General features: G+C 43.5%; 1 protein-coding gene across 2 annotated transcripts in view; it reads right to left on the bottom strand.

The window, feature by feature from the left end:
* LOC138956258 (uncharacterized) overlaps nucleotides 1-14,271 on the bottom strand; it is a 34,038-nt gene extending 19,767 nt beyond the window's left edge. Inside the window, exons 1-3 of one of the 2 annotated variants that reach the window (XM_070327663.1) lie at nucleotides 14,151-14,271; nucleotides 8,766-8,852; nucleotides 1,042-1,158 (exon numbers count right to left, since the gene is read on the bottom strand). In XM_070327663.1, coding sequence (XP_070183764.1) covers nucleotides 1,042-1,158; nucleotides 8,766-8,852; nucleotides 14,151-14,201 — 255 coding nt within the window. In that variant the 5' untranslated portion in view covers nucleotides 14,202-14,271. The remainder of the gene's footprint in view (nucleotides 1-1,041; nucleotides 1,159-8,765; nucleotides 8,853-14,150) is intronic. The other variant, XM_070327664.1, reaches the window with a different exon arrangement.
* Nucleotides 14,272-17,844: the final 3,573 nt, after the last annotated feature.

Genomic DNA, 17,844 nt, shown 5'->3' with positions numbered 1-17,844 from the left:
ATTACTGGCCGTATAAAATTTCATCTCACACGGCATCACTGCAGAGCGCCTAGAACTGTACCCACGGAATATGCGCGATATAAGCCTCATTGATTTTCAGTTTTAAAACAAGGAGAGGCTCAAATAGCCCCTCTTAAAATGCTAAAATTCATTTTCGGCTGGGTGGTTACAATAAATACCTTCAGGTTTACAAGATTGTTCATATCATGCATATCCGCAAAGCCTGTTTGTTCTGAAATAGATTTAGTCAAAAGAGGCTATTCAAATTCTCCCTGAAATGCAAAAATTTGTTTTTGGGTGGGGGGCGCTGCCCCCCTGGACCCCCCAGCAAGGGCGCTGCCCCTGCACCCCGGCGGGGCCTTGACGGCCCCTGCCCCTGGACCACGACCTTTTCAGTTTTTTCATTTTCCAGCAGTTGCACCCATGCAATAGAACCACCTGTATAACCCCTATAGAAGACGACCACCTCTACAATAGAACCACCTGTATAACCCCCTGTGGAAACGACCACCTCTACAATATAATCACCTGTCTAACCCCCTGTAGAAGACGACCACCTGTACACTACAATCACCTGTCTAACCCCCTGTCGAAGACGACGACCTCTACAATAGAACCACCTGTATAACCACTACATTCCAAGGGGAGACATGAGGTTGATGTTTGTCTTGGATACCATAGATATACAGTTTCAGACCCCAGGCCTCGTCGTCTGTCAGTCATTTCTAGACTTAGAACAATGGAGTGTGTAGCCAACACAAAAGACAACAAGGCAAGCCATGGCGGACAGCGCTTCCCAGGAAAGCGTGCTTTTCGCTATTCTTTTTAACTGTCTGAGCGTGTTTTTAATCCAAACATAACATATCTATCTATCTGTCATTATGTTTACGACTTTTCATTCATAACAAGCTGGCGTTCAGAACGATGGGGATACAGTTAAAAGCATGACATACTGTGGCGTTCAGAGCATGATAACACTGGTGAGTAATTACACTCTCTGCAAGTCAGTACAAAGGAGATACAATTAAAAGCATGACATACTGTGGCGTTCACAGCCTGCTGTAGATGGAGAACGGCCTTGACCTTGGTGTTGGTGTCGTCCTTGTAGATCACCAGCCTGGACTGACCTTCCAGCACACAGTATCTCCGCTTCTGCCTCTGGGGGTGGTAAGAAACAGATTATCCTCATTTTAACACAAACACACACAAACACACACACATACACATACACATACACGCACACACACACACACACACACACACACACACACACACACACACAAACACACACACTCTAACACACACACACACACACATACACACTCTAACACACACACACACACACACACACACACACACACACACACACACACACACACATACATTTCTGACGCTGGTTTTCAATGTTAATAATTGCAGCCAGCCCACATTATCAGGTTCGACGTTATAACTAAATCTAACGTCAATAAGTAGTGTATGCACAAATAAAATAATGTGTGGCTTCCTGTATGGCCGTGTACAAATGCGCCTGGTCGATGGAACAGATGTGTACTTAGGACCATTGTGTGTGAACAGCTAGGACGACTGTGTGTGAACAGCCAGGACGACTGTGTGTGAACAGCCAGGACGACTGTGTGTGAACAGCCAGGACGACTGTGTGTGAACAGCCAGGACGACTGTGTGTGAACAGCCAGGACGACTGTGTGTGAACAGCCAGGACGACTGTGTGTGAACAGCCAGGACGATTGTGTGTGAACAGCAAGGACATTGTGTGTGAACAGCCAGGACGACTGTGTGTGAACAGCCAGGACATTGTGTGTGAACAGCCAGGACGACTGTGTGTGAACAGCCAGGACATTGTGTGTGAACAGCCAGGACGACTGTGTGTGAACAGCCAGGACATTGTGTGTGAACAGCCAGGACGACTGTGTGTGAACAGCCAGGACGATTGTGTGTGAACAGCCAGGACGACTGTGTGTAAACAGCCAGGACATTGTGTGTGAACAGCCAGGACGATTGTGTGTGAAAAGCCAGGACGATTGTGTGTGAACAGCCAGGACGACTGTGTGTGAACAGCCAGGACGACTGTGTGTGAACAGCCAGGACGACTGTATGTGAACAGCCAGGACGACTGTGTGTGAACAGCCAGGACGACTGTGTGTGAACAGCCAGGACGATTGTGTGTGAACAGCCAGGACGACTGTGTGTGAACAGCTACAACGACTGTGTGTGAACAGCCAGGACGATTGTGTGTGAACAGCCAGGACGATTGTGTGTGAACAGCCAGAACGACTGTGTGTAAACAGCCAGGACGATTGTGTGTGAACAGCCAGGACGACTGTGTGTGAACAGCCAGGACGATTGTGTGTCAACAGCCAGGACGACTGTGTGTGAACAGCCAGGACGATTGTGTGTGCACAGCCAGGACGATTGTGTGTGAACAGCCAGGACATTGTGTGTGAACAGCCAGGACGACTGTGTGTGAACAGCCAGGACGACTGTGTGTGAACAGCGAGGACGACTGTGTGTGAACAGCCAGGACGATTGTGTGTGAACAGCCAGGACATTGTGTGTGAACAGCCAGGACATTGCGTGTGAACAGCCAGGACGATTGTGTGTGAACAGGCAGTACAATTGTGTGTGAACAGCCAGGACATTGTGTGTGAACAGCCAGGACGATTGTGTGTCAACAGCCATGTGGACTGTGTGTGAACAGCCAGGACGATTGTGTGTGAACAGCCAGGACGACTGTGTGTGAACAGCAAGGACATTGTGTGTGAACAGCCAGGACGACTGTGTGTGAACAGCCAGGACGACTGTGTGTGAACAGCCAGGACGACTGTGTGTTAACAGCCAGGACGATTGTGTGTGAACAGCCAGGACATTGTGTGTGAACAGCCAGGACGATTGTGTGTGAACAGCCAGGACGACTGTGTGTGAACAGCCAGGTGGACTGTGTGTGAACAGCCAGGACGATTGTGTGTGAACAGCCAGGACGTTTGTAAGTTAGACGTGGCGTGCTTGAAAGTTCCTGCTCTTGTTTATTATCAGGGACATAGGATACATCTAAAGTCTTACGTTTCTGAAAGATGGTCAAATGTCGAAGTTTGACGCGCCGCACATCGGAACACACCTGACGGTTTTATTCCGGGACTTCCCCCTCACCCACCTCTCCCCCCCCCCCCCACCCCCCCCCCCCCCCCCACCCCATCCCCACCCCCACACCCACCCCAAGCAATCGCAACACTCGCAAGGCCACTCGCAACGTTTGTAATACATCCACAAGATATTCGTATATGGATGTGTATGCATTCGCAATGATCGGTAAGGCTTCAAATTTTCAATATTTGTTCCTGTCCATTCGTCTCTTTTTTTGCGGAATACAACATGTTCATATTCGCAAGGATATTCGGCACAGTGTAAGACAGGCATAATAACCAACCATTGCCCACACAAAGCACTGTACAAAACCAATTAATCTCTGGCTCATTTACTTAAACGAACATGTAATGTCTTGGGGTTGTTATGCGGACACAACCAACGGACACAAGAAGGGTGAGATGCAACGGTTTATTCGGTGACCACATGGCAGGCTCTCTGTACAGAAGTATAAGTGCGCATGACTGATCCAAACATTGAACCCCGTTAGTACATAGGTACCGTAGATACAATGAACTGGTCAAAGGGAGACAACAGCATGCTAGTCATTATATCTTTCCCCTGTTTGAATGAAAAACACTCTTTTAAATTTACTGTTACTGTTAACTGCTGGAAAAATCAAATTATTCAAAATAGTTTAAAACTTCAGAACCAAAATAAAATCCTTATCTTATTCCAGTTCAATATACTTCTTGAAAACAAACTTGGTCTTTACTATTCATCATTTGACTAATAATACCTGAAAACTGAAAAGAAACACATTTGTCTTTATATCACTTTAAACTGAACTAAGAAACAACTTAATTGCACGCATGATTACTGTCTGTCTCTTGTTTGTTGTTCGTTTTGTTGATAAGAGAATATTAACACACTAAAACTTGGATTTCTAGATGGTTATCTGGAAATGTTTTCACATCTTGCACTTCAGTCTTTAAACACACATATAGTCTTTCATGTGTTGTGGAAAAGTGCGATTTCTTTTGGACCGACGTGGGCTAATACTGGCAGGCGGAACTGAACCCTGTGAAGAAGGTGTAGTGCTTGGCGGAACATCGTCATCAGTTTCACCAGCAGTTGGGGCTTCTTCGTGGTCAGTCCTGGTTGTCTCTTCTGCTTCTGTAACTGGTGCGTCCTTTTTGTCGGAGACCAATTGTGGTGTGACAGATGGCGGCAGTCGACGGAAAAGGGAAGAGTTTCTCGTGACGGTCGACCCATCAGGCTTCTGTGCGGTGATCATGGAACCTTTGGTTTCAGTCACAAGAAGAGGTGTTGGATTGAAATTAGTGGAGAGCTTGTTCTGCTTCATCTGCTTCACCAAAACACTGTCACCAGGCTCAGTGTTGTAGTCCTTGGCATGATGTCGCTTGTCGGCAGCACACTTCATTTTCTGCTTTGCAAATGTGTCTCTCAGACGCACTTCTGCATCAGCAGGATGTTGTGAACTGTTAGACTGGACTTCTGGCAGCTTCGTTCTCGGTTCCCGACCAAACATGAGGAAGTAAGGAGTGAACGACGTGGTGCAGTGTGGTGTTGCTCTGTAGACTCTGCAGAATCTGTGGAGCTCTTGTCGCCAGCTTCTTCTCTCAACGTGGGCTGAGCGAACAGCCTTCATCATGGGTTTGTTGAACGTTTCTGCTTGAGCGTTTGCTTTCGGCCACAGAGGAGTAATGCGTCGGTGTTTCACTCCACATGACTGCATGAACTGTTTCCACAGCTTACTGATGAACTGTGGGCCGTAGTCAGTTTTCACCTGTGCAGGGTAGCCAAACAGAGAAAACACTTTGTCGACAACAGGAATCACAGCCTCAACTGTAGTGTTCTGGAGAACTTCAACTACTGGGTACCTGGAGTACTCATCTGTGATGACCAGAAGTGATGCACCAGATGGTAGAGAACCACAAAAGTCGATGCTGAGTTCTTGCCATGGACCGTATGGTAGGTTGGACATGAGCAGCGGTTGATGTTCACGACGGTTGTTGTTTGCTTGACATGGGATGCAACTGCGCACAGCTGACTCAACAGCGGCGTTGATTCCCGGAAACCAGACTTTGCTTCTGAGAAGGGCCTTGGTTTTATTCATTCCCTGATGTCCTTCGTGTGCTAGATCAACGACACGAGCTTGAAGAGAAGAGGGTATTACAAGCTGTGAGCCCTTGAGAAGAATGTTTTGCTGAGCGTCTGAGAGTAGCGCTGTTCTACATCAGATAGGGCGCGACTTGCGTAACATACAGGTCTACCGTCTTGTGACAACAATCCGGCGATCCCTACAGGACTTGCGTCTACCAGGATCTCTGTTTGCTTCTTGATGTCGAAGTAGGCAAGAGTTGCAGACTTGCATAGAGCGGCTTTGACAGTCTTGAAAGCAGTTTCTTGCGGTTCTTCCCATGACCAAGTAGCGTCCTGCTTCGTCAGTTGACGAAGAGGTTCTGTGATGGTGGCGAAGTTCTCGATAAAGCGTGCTGAGTACTGAGCCATGCCTAGGAAAGAACGTAGTTCTGTGGCGTTGCTGGGCGTGGCTGCTTCGCGAAGAGCGCGAACTTTCGCTGGATCTGGTTTCAGTCCTTCACCACTGAAGATGAAGCCGTAGAACTCGACTTGTGGTTGACTGAAAACACATTTCTTCTGATTGAGTGTCAGATCTGAATCATGGATGCGTCTCAGCGTTTCATGCAGCATACGATCATGGTCTCTTTGATCACGACCGAAGATGATGATGTCGTTGCTGACGTTGCGAGCACCTGTGATGCCTTCGATGACAGTTTGTATGGTGTGCTGAAAAACTTCTGCGTCAGAGTTCACACCAAAACTCAAACGTTTGTAGCGATACAGTCCGCAATGAGTTGAAAAGGTAGTGATGTAGCGGCACTCTGGTCTGAGAACGAGTTGATGGTACCCTGATCTCAGGTCAAGTTTGCTGAAGACAGTGGCGTTGTTCATGTCAGAGACGAGTTCTTCAAGAGTGGGTGTAACATGACGTGTTCTGAGAATTGCTTTGTTGGCTTCACTCATGTCGACACAAATTCTGATGTCATTCGGATTTTTGGGTTTCGGAGCGGCTACTATTCTTGACATCCACTCTGTAGGTCCTGAAACTTTCTCGATCACATCATTCTTCTGTTTCGAGTTTCTTGAGTTCTGCTGCAACTTTGTCTCGCAAATGAAACGGAATTCGGCTGTGCTTTCTGGCTACTGGTGGCACCGTCTTGTCGATATGGAGGGCTACTTCAAAGTGTTTCAGTTTCCCTATGCCGTCACAGATACCTGGGTACTGACTGAGAGGGTCTTGATCTTGACAAACCTGGTTTACGCCAATGTGAAGGACGCCTAGCGCCTCAGACGTCGATCTTCCAAGTAGAGGAGGTGAAGATCCAGGAATGACCAGGAACTCAGCAGTAACTGGTGTACGACCAGCAATCTGGACGTCAGCGGTGGTGCACCTGCGTGCGAGGATAGGCGGTGAACCATACGGATGAATGGTTCTGTGGCAGGACTCGAATTCAAGGCCTCGGCGCTTCAGCTTGGCTGCTACGGCAGAGTTGATGATGTTGCAGGAGGCTCCAGAGTCAACGATCATCTCGACTGGTTCTTCTTCGATGAGAAGCTTCACCGTACCGTCTGCTGGTGCGATCGTGAAAACATAGTCCTCGTCTTCCTCTTCTGATGTCGTGCCGACGTTGTCTGTAGTCTGGTCACCATCATTGAGAAAGTGGACAGGTCTGCGGGTACGGCGATTCTGCGGAGGTTTGTTCACTGGTTTCGATTTACACATCGAAGCGAAATGTCCAAGTTTACGACACTTGTAGCAGGTTATTTGACGCGAACACCTGCATTCGGAACCTGAATGTGTCTTTGAACCACACCGATTACACTGGACTGCTGGATTCTGACTGCGATGTTGACTGTAAGATGGAGATGAATCATGATGTGCTGGACGGTGTCGCTGATTCTGTCGATTGTATGAGTGCTTAGCAGCAAAAACTTTCTCGTCAGCAGCAATTGCTGATGCTTGCTGTTCAGACAGCTCTTTTGCAGAAGCTAGTTTAATACATCTTGCCAGAGTTAAGTTTTTTTCAGCGAGTAGTTTTGTTCTCAGCGGAGTTGATGAACACTTGTCGATCACCTGATCTCGGATGAAATCATCTGTCCCATTACCAAAGTCGCAGTCTCTTGCTAAGGCCAAAAAAAAATTGTCTGTTTCTGGTCACCCGACCGACCCTAAATTTCGGCGCCGACCCTAAACTTTTTTTTTCCAAACTCAATTTTTTTTTTTTTTTTGTTTTGGTGGTAAAGGACAGGGTGAGAAAATGAACAACAAAAACGTGTGAAAACGAAAGTCTGCTGACGATTTGTAAATGTGTTGAGTGTCTTGTCTCTATGTATAGTGAATCCAGTCTCTTTGCGCGATTTTTAAAGTTAGTTTTATTGGTCTACATTTGGGGTAAAAAAAATAAAAAAATAAAAAAATCCCTACCTACCGACCCTATTTTTTTTAGCCATGTTACCAGAAACAGACAATTTTTGGGGGGGGGCCTAATTGGCGAAATCTAGTGACATACTGTGTGACACTTTCGCTTTCCTGTTGTTTTGCTTGGCGAAACAGATGACGCTGGTACGGCACGTTTCTAGCAGGTTTGAAATAGTCAGTAAGTGCAGTCTTCGTTGCTGCATAGTCTGCTGGCTCTGGGTCAAACGTAAAGAATATGTCTTGAGTTTCTGCGCCTGAACAATGTAGAAGAAGTTGACGCTTTTGCGTGTCATTACTGCACCCTGATGCAGCGGCAAAAAGTTCAAAACTTCGCAGCCAACGCTCCCAGCGCTGGTGCACGGCGGCGGATTCACCATGTGGGTCAAACGGATGCACTGGTGTAACGGTTATCGATATAGCTCTCGGCTGCTGCATAGTTCTTAGAAGAATGACTCACGTTTATCCTCGTCGCCAAATGTAATGTCTTGGGGTTGTTATGCGGACAAAACCAACGGACACAAGAAGGGTGAGGTGCAACGGTTTATTCGGTGACCACATGGCAGGCTCTCTGTACGGAAGTATCAGTGCGCATGACTGTTCCAAACATTGAACCCCGATAGTACATAGGTACCGTAGATACAATGAACTGGTCAAAAGGAGACAACAGCATGCTAGTCATTATAGAACACTAAAAAAAACACGCGCGAAAGTTCGCCTTCTTGCGTTTTTTGTGTGTAGAATAATGTTGAGAAATGTCAATGTTCCCCGGTTACATTCTTGCTTGTTATGTGCCCAACTGCAGTGTCACACCATGAATGAGAGTACAGTTTAAGTGCTTTTGTACCTACCAAATAATCATTTTATTTATAACCCAAACGTCAACTTACTGTGACCATGAAATTCAATAAGAGTCAGCTTGACTTAGTATCAAAGGTATTCAAAACGTAAAAACTGTGTGAAGTGTTAAAGTTCTAGCTTCAGGAACATAGGAGAAAACATCAATGGTGGATGGTTGCTATGATATAACTACCTAACTACGCATGTGAGTCCACACAGGATGTAACTGCGCTGTGTATTCAACTTAAGAGACACAAGAAACCTTACAGGCAAAGGAAAAGACGGACGTATAAACGACACTAACCTTCACCAGTCCAAAGAGAGTCTTCCTTTGGACAAACAGCCATCCTTCCTTGGTTGGTGCTGACGCTTGCTGTGTTGGTCCAGACCCCTGCAAGACAGGAACAAGGATCTGACATATAAACTGCTGTGCTACTACGTCAAGGAATTCCTTCTCTTAACTCTGCCTGATATTTGGGACAACTGGCAAACTGTGCTCATAAAATAATATGGTCTAACTGGTTGCCCTCAAAAATTGGATGACTGAACAACGGCATGGGGCGGGAGCACTTGCTGAACACCAGAAACAACGGGGCTCTCGTTACAGTGTATGCCAACAACGGGCCTCTCGTTACAGTGTATGCCAACAACGGGGCTCTCGTTACAGTGTATGCCAACAACGGGGCTCTCGTTACAGTGTATGCCAACAACGGGGCTCTCGTTACAGTGTATGCCAACAACGGGGCTCTCGTTACAGTGTATGCCAACAACGGGGCTCTCGTTACAGTGTATGCCAACAACGGGGCTCTCGTTACAGAGTATGCCAACAACGGGGCTCTCGTTACAGTGTATGCCAACAACGGGGCTCTCGTTACAGTGTATGCCAACAACGGGGCTCTCGTTCCAGTGTATGCCAACAACGGGGCTCTCGTTACAGTGTATGCCAACAACGGGGCTCTCATTACAGTGTATGCCAACAACGGGGCTCTCATTACAGTGTATGCCAACAACGGGGCTCTCGTTATAGTGTATGCCAACAACGGGGCTCTCGTTACAGTGTATGCCAACAACGGTGCTCTCGTTACAGTGTGTGCCAGCAACGGTGCTCTCGTTACAGTGTGTGCCAACAACGGTGCTCTCGTTATAGTGTATGCCAACAACGGGGCTCTCGTTACAGTGTGTGCCAACAACGGTGCTCTCGTTACAGTGTATGCCAACAACGGGGCTCTCGTTACAGTGTATGCCAACAACGGGGCTCTCGTTACAGTGTATGCCAACAACGGGGCTCTCGTTATAGTGTATGCCAACAACGGGGCTCTCGTTACAGTGTATGCCAACAACGGGGCTCTCGTTACAGTGTATGCCAACAACGGGGCTCTCGTTACAGTGTATGCCAACAACGGGGCTCTCGTTACAGTGTATGCCAACAACGGGGCTCTCGTTAGTAAGTTTAAAAGTTTTGAAATTAAAAATGATGTTGCAAAACTGTATGGTGAATTAAATGAGTTGGATAAAACCCTTGGGATCTCCCCTGACTGTATTCAAACGCAAGGTAAACGGCAGAAGGTCAAGCTGCAGTTAGAACTGTTAGAGCAGCGTAAATCTCGTGCAGCACAGGTGCGTGCAAGAGTTAAATGGATCGAGCAGGGTGAAAGGAACACACCTTTTTTTCTTGGGTTAGAAAAGGCGAGAGCAAACGCAAAAATAATGGAAAGTGTAAAAGATGATAACGGACGAATTGTTACAACGCAAGAAGATATTATTCTCGTCCAAAAAACGTATTTTGCTGATTTGTATAAACGGAAAATTGATGAGGGAAACATGAGCTTAAAAATTGACACTTTTTTGGATGGAACAAAGGTTTTAAAAATAAATGATCAGCAGAAAGACAGCTGTGAAGGGGAAGTGGTAGAAGGAGAAGTTTTGTCAGCTCTAAAGCGTATGAATAATGGTTCTGCGCCTGGAATTGATGGATTAACAGTTGAGTTTTATAAGTTTTTTTGGAGGAGCCTAAAAAGGTATATACTTGCGTCTTTTAACTCTGCTTTTAAGAATGGAACTCTATCTAATTCACAGTGTAAAGCGGCAATTACACTGATTCATAAAGGGAAGGATTTATCAAGAAATGATTTAAAGAATTGGAGACCTATTTCACTGACCAATACAGATTATAAGTTATTAGCGAAATGTTTAGCTCTTCGGCTCTCAGATGTTGTAGGGAGTGTTGTGAATGAGGATCAAGTTGGGTATATAAAAGGTAGACGTGTCTCAACCTTATTGCGATTAGTTGATGATGTTTTAGAACATGCAGATTTACATAATAAGCCTGGATTGATGGTGTCAATTGACTTTTTTCATGCATTTGATTGCATCTCCAAAGAGTTTATGTTGAAGATGTTTGAAAAATTTGGTTTTGGAACTGATTTTGTGAAATGGGTTGATGTTTTGATGAAAAACGCAAAAAGTTGTGTAAACTATTGTGGTTGGTTATCTGAATTTTTTAATATTGATTCCGGAATAAGGCAAGGGTGTCCTTTTTCCGCACTTGCCTTCGTATTAGCAGTTGAATTGTTAGCAATCAAAATTCGAGAGGCCAAAAATATAAAGGGTATGTCATTATGGAACAACGGAGATATGAATAAAGTTTTGAAATTATTGTTGTATGCTGATGATGTCACATTGTTTTTGCAAGATGAACATGACATGTTCCAAGCCCTGGCTTTGATTGGTAAATTTTCAGAAATATCAGGTTTGAACATAAATCACCAAAAATCCAAACTAATGTGGTTTGGGTCGCGGAAGAATTGTAGGAATGAGTGTTGCGGTTTTGCATGTACAGACAAAATGAAAATTCTAGGTGTGTATTTCTGTAATTATATGCGTGCGTCAAAAGTGAAAGAGAATTGGGAAGAGAGAGTGAATGTTGCAAAAAGGCTCATCTGCGTGTGGGAGAAAAGGAATTTGAGCATTATTGGTAAAGTCTGTGTATTCAAAACGTTTATTCTGCCACATTTTGTCTATATAATGCAGGCGCTGATTGTACCAGACGACGTTCTAACTGAAATTAATAGGTTAATGTTTCGCTTCGTGTGGCGCAAAAAAGACTGCAACAGAAAAGCATTTGAAAAGGTGAAAAGAACTGTTTTATGTAACGAAGTAAAGCAAGGTGGATTAAATATGATTGATTTGCGTCAGATGCAGTGTTCCTTTTTGTTAAGCTGGGTTGTGAACCTAACTCTGTCTAATGAAGACCAGAAATGGTCATGGCTCCCAAAAGCACTGTTTTTCCGTTTTGGGAGTCGCTTTGAGTGTTTTTTTGCGAACATTAATAGCAAACCATTTAAAGGATTGGACAGTATTAAATCGGAATTTTGGTCCGCTGTGTTGAAGGCATGGCTTGATAACAATCAAGTCGATAATAATGGTAATTCTGTTTCCGGTATGTTGTGGAACAACAAAGATATAATTTGTCAAGGAAACCCACTTTTTTTTGCGGATTGGATTAAAAGTGGTATAATGTATGTGAGCGATGTGTGTGAGAATGGACGTTTTTCTACCTATGAAGAAGTGTGTGAAAGAACTGGCTACACTGCAAATAGATTGTTTGAGTACAATGTTGTTCGAATAGCTGTACATCTCCTTTTAAGAAATGTCGATATAAACGATGTAAATTGTTCAGTCTGTGACATTCCGACCTTCTGTGGGAAAAAAGTTAAATCAGTAAAAGAAATTCGAAAGATTCTGGTAGGAAAACAATACAGCCAACCCTGTTCAGAAGGATTTTGGAGAAGAAAATTAGGATTTGAAATTGACGAAAAGAATTGGAACTTAGCAGCCACTGTCACTAGTGAAGTTCGATTACGTGTACTGCATTGGAAAATATTGCAAAACATTTATCCAACTAATATTTTATTGTGTAAAATGAAAGTGAAGGCTGATAAAAACTGTACATATTGTAAGGATGAACTTGATGTATTGGAGCATTTTTTCTTTGAGTGCCCAACAGTGCTCAGGTTTTGGAAATATATTGAAATGTACATTTTAGTAAACATTGGTGAAAGAATTAGGTTGAATGTTACAGATGTGCTTTTTGGTATAAAAAGTAACAGCAAAAATATGAAGAAGATTAATCACATTATTTTAATCGCAAAGATGTGCGTAAGCATTTTTAAAAAAACCGATTCACGATTAACACTGGAAATTATTTTTGGAAATCATGTTGTTTTGAGAGTTCGTTAGTCTGAAGTTTTATTAATTAAAAACAAACTATTGTTTATTTTCTTTGATATAATGTAAAGACAGCCATACATTATGATGCGAATATTGTTTAAAAAAAAAGATCAATATATGATGACATATGATCATTTTGATGCTACACATGTTGACACGTATATTTTTTTCACGTATGACTATTTTTAGTCCTTTTGTATAATGTACAAGTTTTTCTGAACCGCATGTAAATGAGAGAGTATGTGTGCAAACAGAAAATACCATGTTTGTTATCTTGTGTTTTATTAATTGAATAAAAAAAAAAAAATAAATAAATAAATAAAAAAAAAAATAACACAAAAGAAAAAAAAAAAAAAAAAAAAAAAAAAAAAAAAAAAAAAAAGAACATGGTATGATAATTCAATATGCAACAATATGAATGTGATACATGCATGTATTTGGGTAATAAAAAACTCTGAAAGAGGAAAAAAAAAAAAAAAAAAAAAAAAAAAAAAAAAAAACCGGGGCTCTCGTTACAGAGTATGCCAACAACGGGGCTCTCGTTACAGTGTATGCCAACAACGGGGCTCTCGTTACAGTGTATGCCAACAACGGGGCTCTCGTTACAGTGTATGCCAACAACGGGGCTCTCATTACAGTGTATGCCAACAACGGGGCTCTCATTACAGTGTATGCCAACAACGGGGCTCTCGTTACAGTGTATGCCAACAACGGGGCTCTCGTTACAGTGTATGCCAACAACGGGGCTCTCGTTACAGTGTATGCCAACAACGGGGCTCTCGTTACAGTGTATGCCAACAACGGGGCTCTCGTTATAGTGTATGCCAACAACGGGGCTCTCGTTATAGTGTATGCCAACAGAGCGTGTTCGAAAGAAAGTCGGTCAAACACTGCTTGAAAAAAACGTTTGACGTTGTAGTATCATCAAGAGTCATCTTAATTTCGTCTCGTCAGGCAGTTTTAAATGGAGATTATTAGCTTTTGTCTTCTTATCATAACAATAGAGACCGATATATTTAACGACACAAATATGCTTGTTGTCTAAATAAACTAAATAAGCCATATTGAACATGCGTTTCAGATGCTTCGAATTTTCTTGTCCAACAAGCGACAGATTCAGAATGAACGCCGGACAGAAATAAAATGAAGTAAATATATATATTTGACGTCAATTGAGTCAGGCAGTTGTATTTGATTCGTCAGAACTTTGACAATTGTATTTTCAAGTGAGGAAATCCCACACTCAGAGGATGGGTGATGCCTTGCCTTTCTCTATTAAAAGCACCCACCGACAAAACTGGCTTTTCGGTATTTTTTAGAAAAAAAGTATTATCTGACAACATTTAAAGCGTCATTCTTTATAAGAAGTCACGCTAATATTGCTCATTCGATCGATCAAATGTTTACTTTGTCTTGTTTATTTCAAGCCTGACGACCACACAGACAGACAGTGACCTACCTGACGTGGTGTCTTGGGGATGGCCCCGGTGGCTCGCTGATGACTCGTCATTGCGATCTCCCTGCTTTACTGAAACATAGACATCACAATATTATGAGTAACAACAGACCATAGCAAGCCATGCACGTAACGCGTCACTATGACGTATTGTAACATCAATGTATAATGATGAACAACAGACCATAGCAAGCCATGCATGTAACGCGTCACTATGACGTATTGTAACATCAACATCACAGTATGATGAGTAACAACATATGACAACAACAAGCCATGCACGTAACCTCTCATTATGACGTATTGTAACATCAACATGACAGTATGATGAGTAACAACAAACCATAGCAAGCCATGCACGTAACCTCTCATTATGACGTATTGTAACATCAACATCACAGTATGATGAGTAACAACAGATGACAACAACAAGCCATGCACGTAACCTCTCATTATTATGACGTAATATTGCTCTTCGGATTGACACTTTGGGGCGCAATCGATTGTGAACGCAAAATTGTTTGTGGTGATTTTGATTGTGTGCTGGTTAATGAGTTGGACATTATTAGTGGGGAGAAGCATTATTTTAAAGATTTTTTTTTAATGATATGATAATAGATAGTGAAATGAACGATGTCTGGCGACTTAACCATGCAGAAGAAAAACACTACACATGGAGCAGAACATTTCCATTAGTCGCCAGGAGACTTGATTATATTTCTGTAAATGATGTATGACAATGTTTTTGATTGTCAAATACACTCACAAAAAGTTAAGGATCACTATGAGAAAACAGGTGCTCAAAGAAATCAGTTCGCTACTGTTATTTAGTTCTCAGTCAAACCAATTCTTGTTCAGCTGTAAGTGGGCGATGTTGTGTTAGTGGGAAAATTGCACGGGATTCTCTACTACTGAGCTTGGTAGCAAAAGAAAAAGCGGAAACTTGCGAAAAAGGACCTTGTTTTGGAGCGTTCTGCCCGAACACATTGCACAAGCCACATGGAAAACCCATTATGCACGTGCAAGCACTGCTGTTTATGTGTGAGATGCTGTCACTTGCTTGGCTCTTTGAGAAGACATACCACCAGTATTAGGCATTATCTGACAATGCCTCCACGACGAAAATTGAACGAGTTTGAGAGAGGACGAGCTGTTGCATGGTTCCAAGATGGTGTCCCCAAGCGAGAAGTGGCCAGGCGACTTCACGTGTCCATCTCGGTCATTGTCAGACTGATTCAACGTTTCACAGCCACTGGGAGGGTCCAGGAAAGACGCAGACCTGGGCGACCAAAGAAGACAACTCCACGTGAAGATCGTCTCATTGAACGACTAGCCTTGCGAACAAGAACAGCCTCTTCCAGCATTATTCGAAGGCAGCTGAGGGTGGCTACTAACACCAACATCAGCCAGCAGACCATACGGAATCGCCTTCATGGGTTTAACCTCCGTTCTCGTCGCCCAGCTGTACGGCCACGCTTAACTCCAGCCCATAGGGCAGCACGCCGCGCCTTCTGCAGACGTCACGTGAGGTGGACACGTCAGCAATGGTCCCAGGTCCTGTTCAGTGTTGAATCACGCTTCACCCTGAACCACAACGACGACCGACTGAGGGTCTGGAGGCGCCAAGGTGAACGCTACAGTGACGCCACTGTCCAAGAAAAGGTGGCCTTTGGTGGAGGTTCTGTAATGGTCTGGGGGGCCTTCAGCCTTCACCACAGAACACCCTTGTTTCATGTACAGGGTAACCTGACTGGCCTCCGATACCGGGATGAGATCCTTCGACCGCTGGCTGTGCCTACACTGCAGCAGATGGGACCGCACGCTTTACCAGGATGACAACGCTCGCCATCACAGGGCAAGGGTGGTCAACGACTTCCTGCAGCAGTCTGGAGTCAACAGAATGGAGTGGCCAGCATGCAGTCCCGATCTCAACCCGATTGAGAACCTCTGGGATGAGTTGGATCGCAAAGTGAGGAGCAACCACCCCTCTCCCAGGGATGTCCAACACCTCTACCAGATGCTGCAGGCTGAGTGGTAGGCGCTTCCACAGAGGATCTTCACCACCCTGGTCAACTCTATGACTCGCTGCGTCGAGTGCCAGAACAGTCAGGGCGGTTACACGCATTACTGAACTTTTGGGAGCATCTGAATGCCATGTCGTGTGATTTCAACGACTTTGTGAAATTAAATTTCGATACGTACACATTTTGATCAAATGTACAGACCAAACGATTGCTCGAAATTGAAGGAAATGTTGTATCGTTATCACTAAAGCATTGAATTAAACGTTTGCCAAATATCAACGCATTTGCTTTCTTATTTGGAAAGTTATGAATTTGTGTGCAAGTGATCCTTAACTTTTTGTGAGTAGCTTATATTCAATTACACAATGTGACCACAGAATGGTTGATATGAAATATTAACCCACACACATAAAGCGTGGTCTTAATGATAATGTGTTAAATGATGGCATGTTTGGTGATGTAACGAACGTTTTTATTGATGGATATAAATATGGATATGGTGATATAGACCCGCGCGCAAAGTGGGATCTGTGTAAAGTTCAGATAAAGGATGTTTGAATAGATTATTGTAAAAATAACAAGTCGCGTAAGGCGAAAATACAACATTTAGTCAAGTAGCTGTCGAACTCACAGAATGAAACTGAACGCAATGCAAACCGTATACTCGTAGCATCGTCAGTCCACCGCGCACGGCAAAGGCAGTGAAATTGACAAGAAGAGCGGGGTAGTACTTGCGCTGAGAAGGATAGCACGCTTTTCTGTACCACTCTTCGTTTTAACTTTCTGAGCGTGTTTTTAATCCAAACATATCATATCTATATGTTTTTGGAATCAGGAACCGACAAGGAATAAGATGAAAGTGTTTTTAAATTGATTTGGACAATTTAATTTTGATAATAATTTTTATATTTTTAATTTTCAGAGCTTGTTTTTAATCCAAATATAACATATGTATATGTTTTTGGAATCAGAAAATGATGGGGAATAAGATGAACGTAAATTTGGATCGTTTTATAAAAATAAAAAATAAATTTAAATTTTCAGATTTTTAATGACCAAAGTCATTAATTAATTTTCAAGCCACCAAGCTGAAATGCAATACCGAAGTCCGGGCTTTGTCGAAGATTACTTGACCAAAAGTTCAACCAATTTGGTTGAAAAATGAGAGCGTGACAGTGCCGCCTCAACTTTCACGAAAAGCCGGATATGACGTCATAAAAGACATTTATCGAAAAAATGAAAAAAACGTCTGGGGATTTCATACCCAGGAACTCTCATGTCAAATTTCATAAAGATCGGTCCAGTAGTTTAGTCTGAATCGCTCTGCACACACACACACACACACGCACAGACACACACACATACACCACGACCCTCGTCTCGATTCCCCCCTCGATGTTAAAACATTTAGTCATAACTTGACTAAATGTAAAAAACTGCAGACGATCGTTGATAACAAAATGTTGCAGGATAGACTGAACGAAACAGAAAAAAAGCGTGTTTTTTTTATTTTTTTACTGCATTTTAGTATTCAGCCGCGGTCTTTCACAAAATTATTGGCTTGTAGCCTATGCGATCGTAACTTTGTCTGTCTGTGCGTTTGTGCGTGCGTGTGTGTGTGTGTGTGTGTGTGTGTGCGTGTGTATGTCTGTGGTAGAAACTTTAACATTTCC

Source organism: Littorina saxatilis, unplaced genomic scaffold (genome assembly GCF_037325665.1).
Source record: "Littorina saxatilis isolate snail1 unplaced genomic scaffold, US_GU_Lsax_2.0 scaffold_1017, whole genome shotgun sequence".
NCBI classification, from domain to species: domain Eukaryota; kingdom Metazoa; phylum Mollusca; class Gastropoda; order Littorinimorpha; family Littorinidae; genus Littorina; species Littorina saxatilis.
The sequence above is the reverse complement of the archived record's forward strand: the minus strand, read 5'-3'. Positions and strand labels throughout refer to the sequence as shown.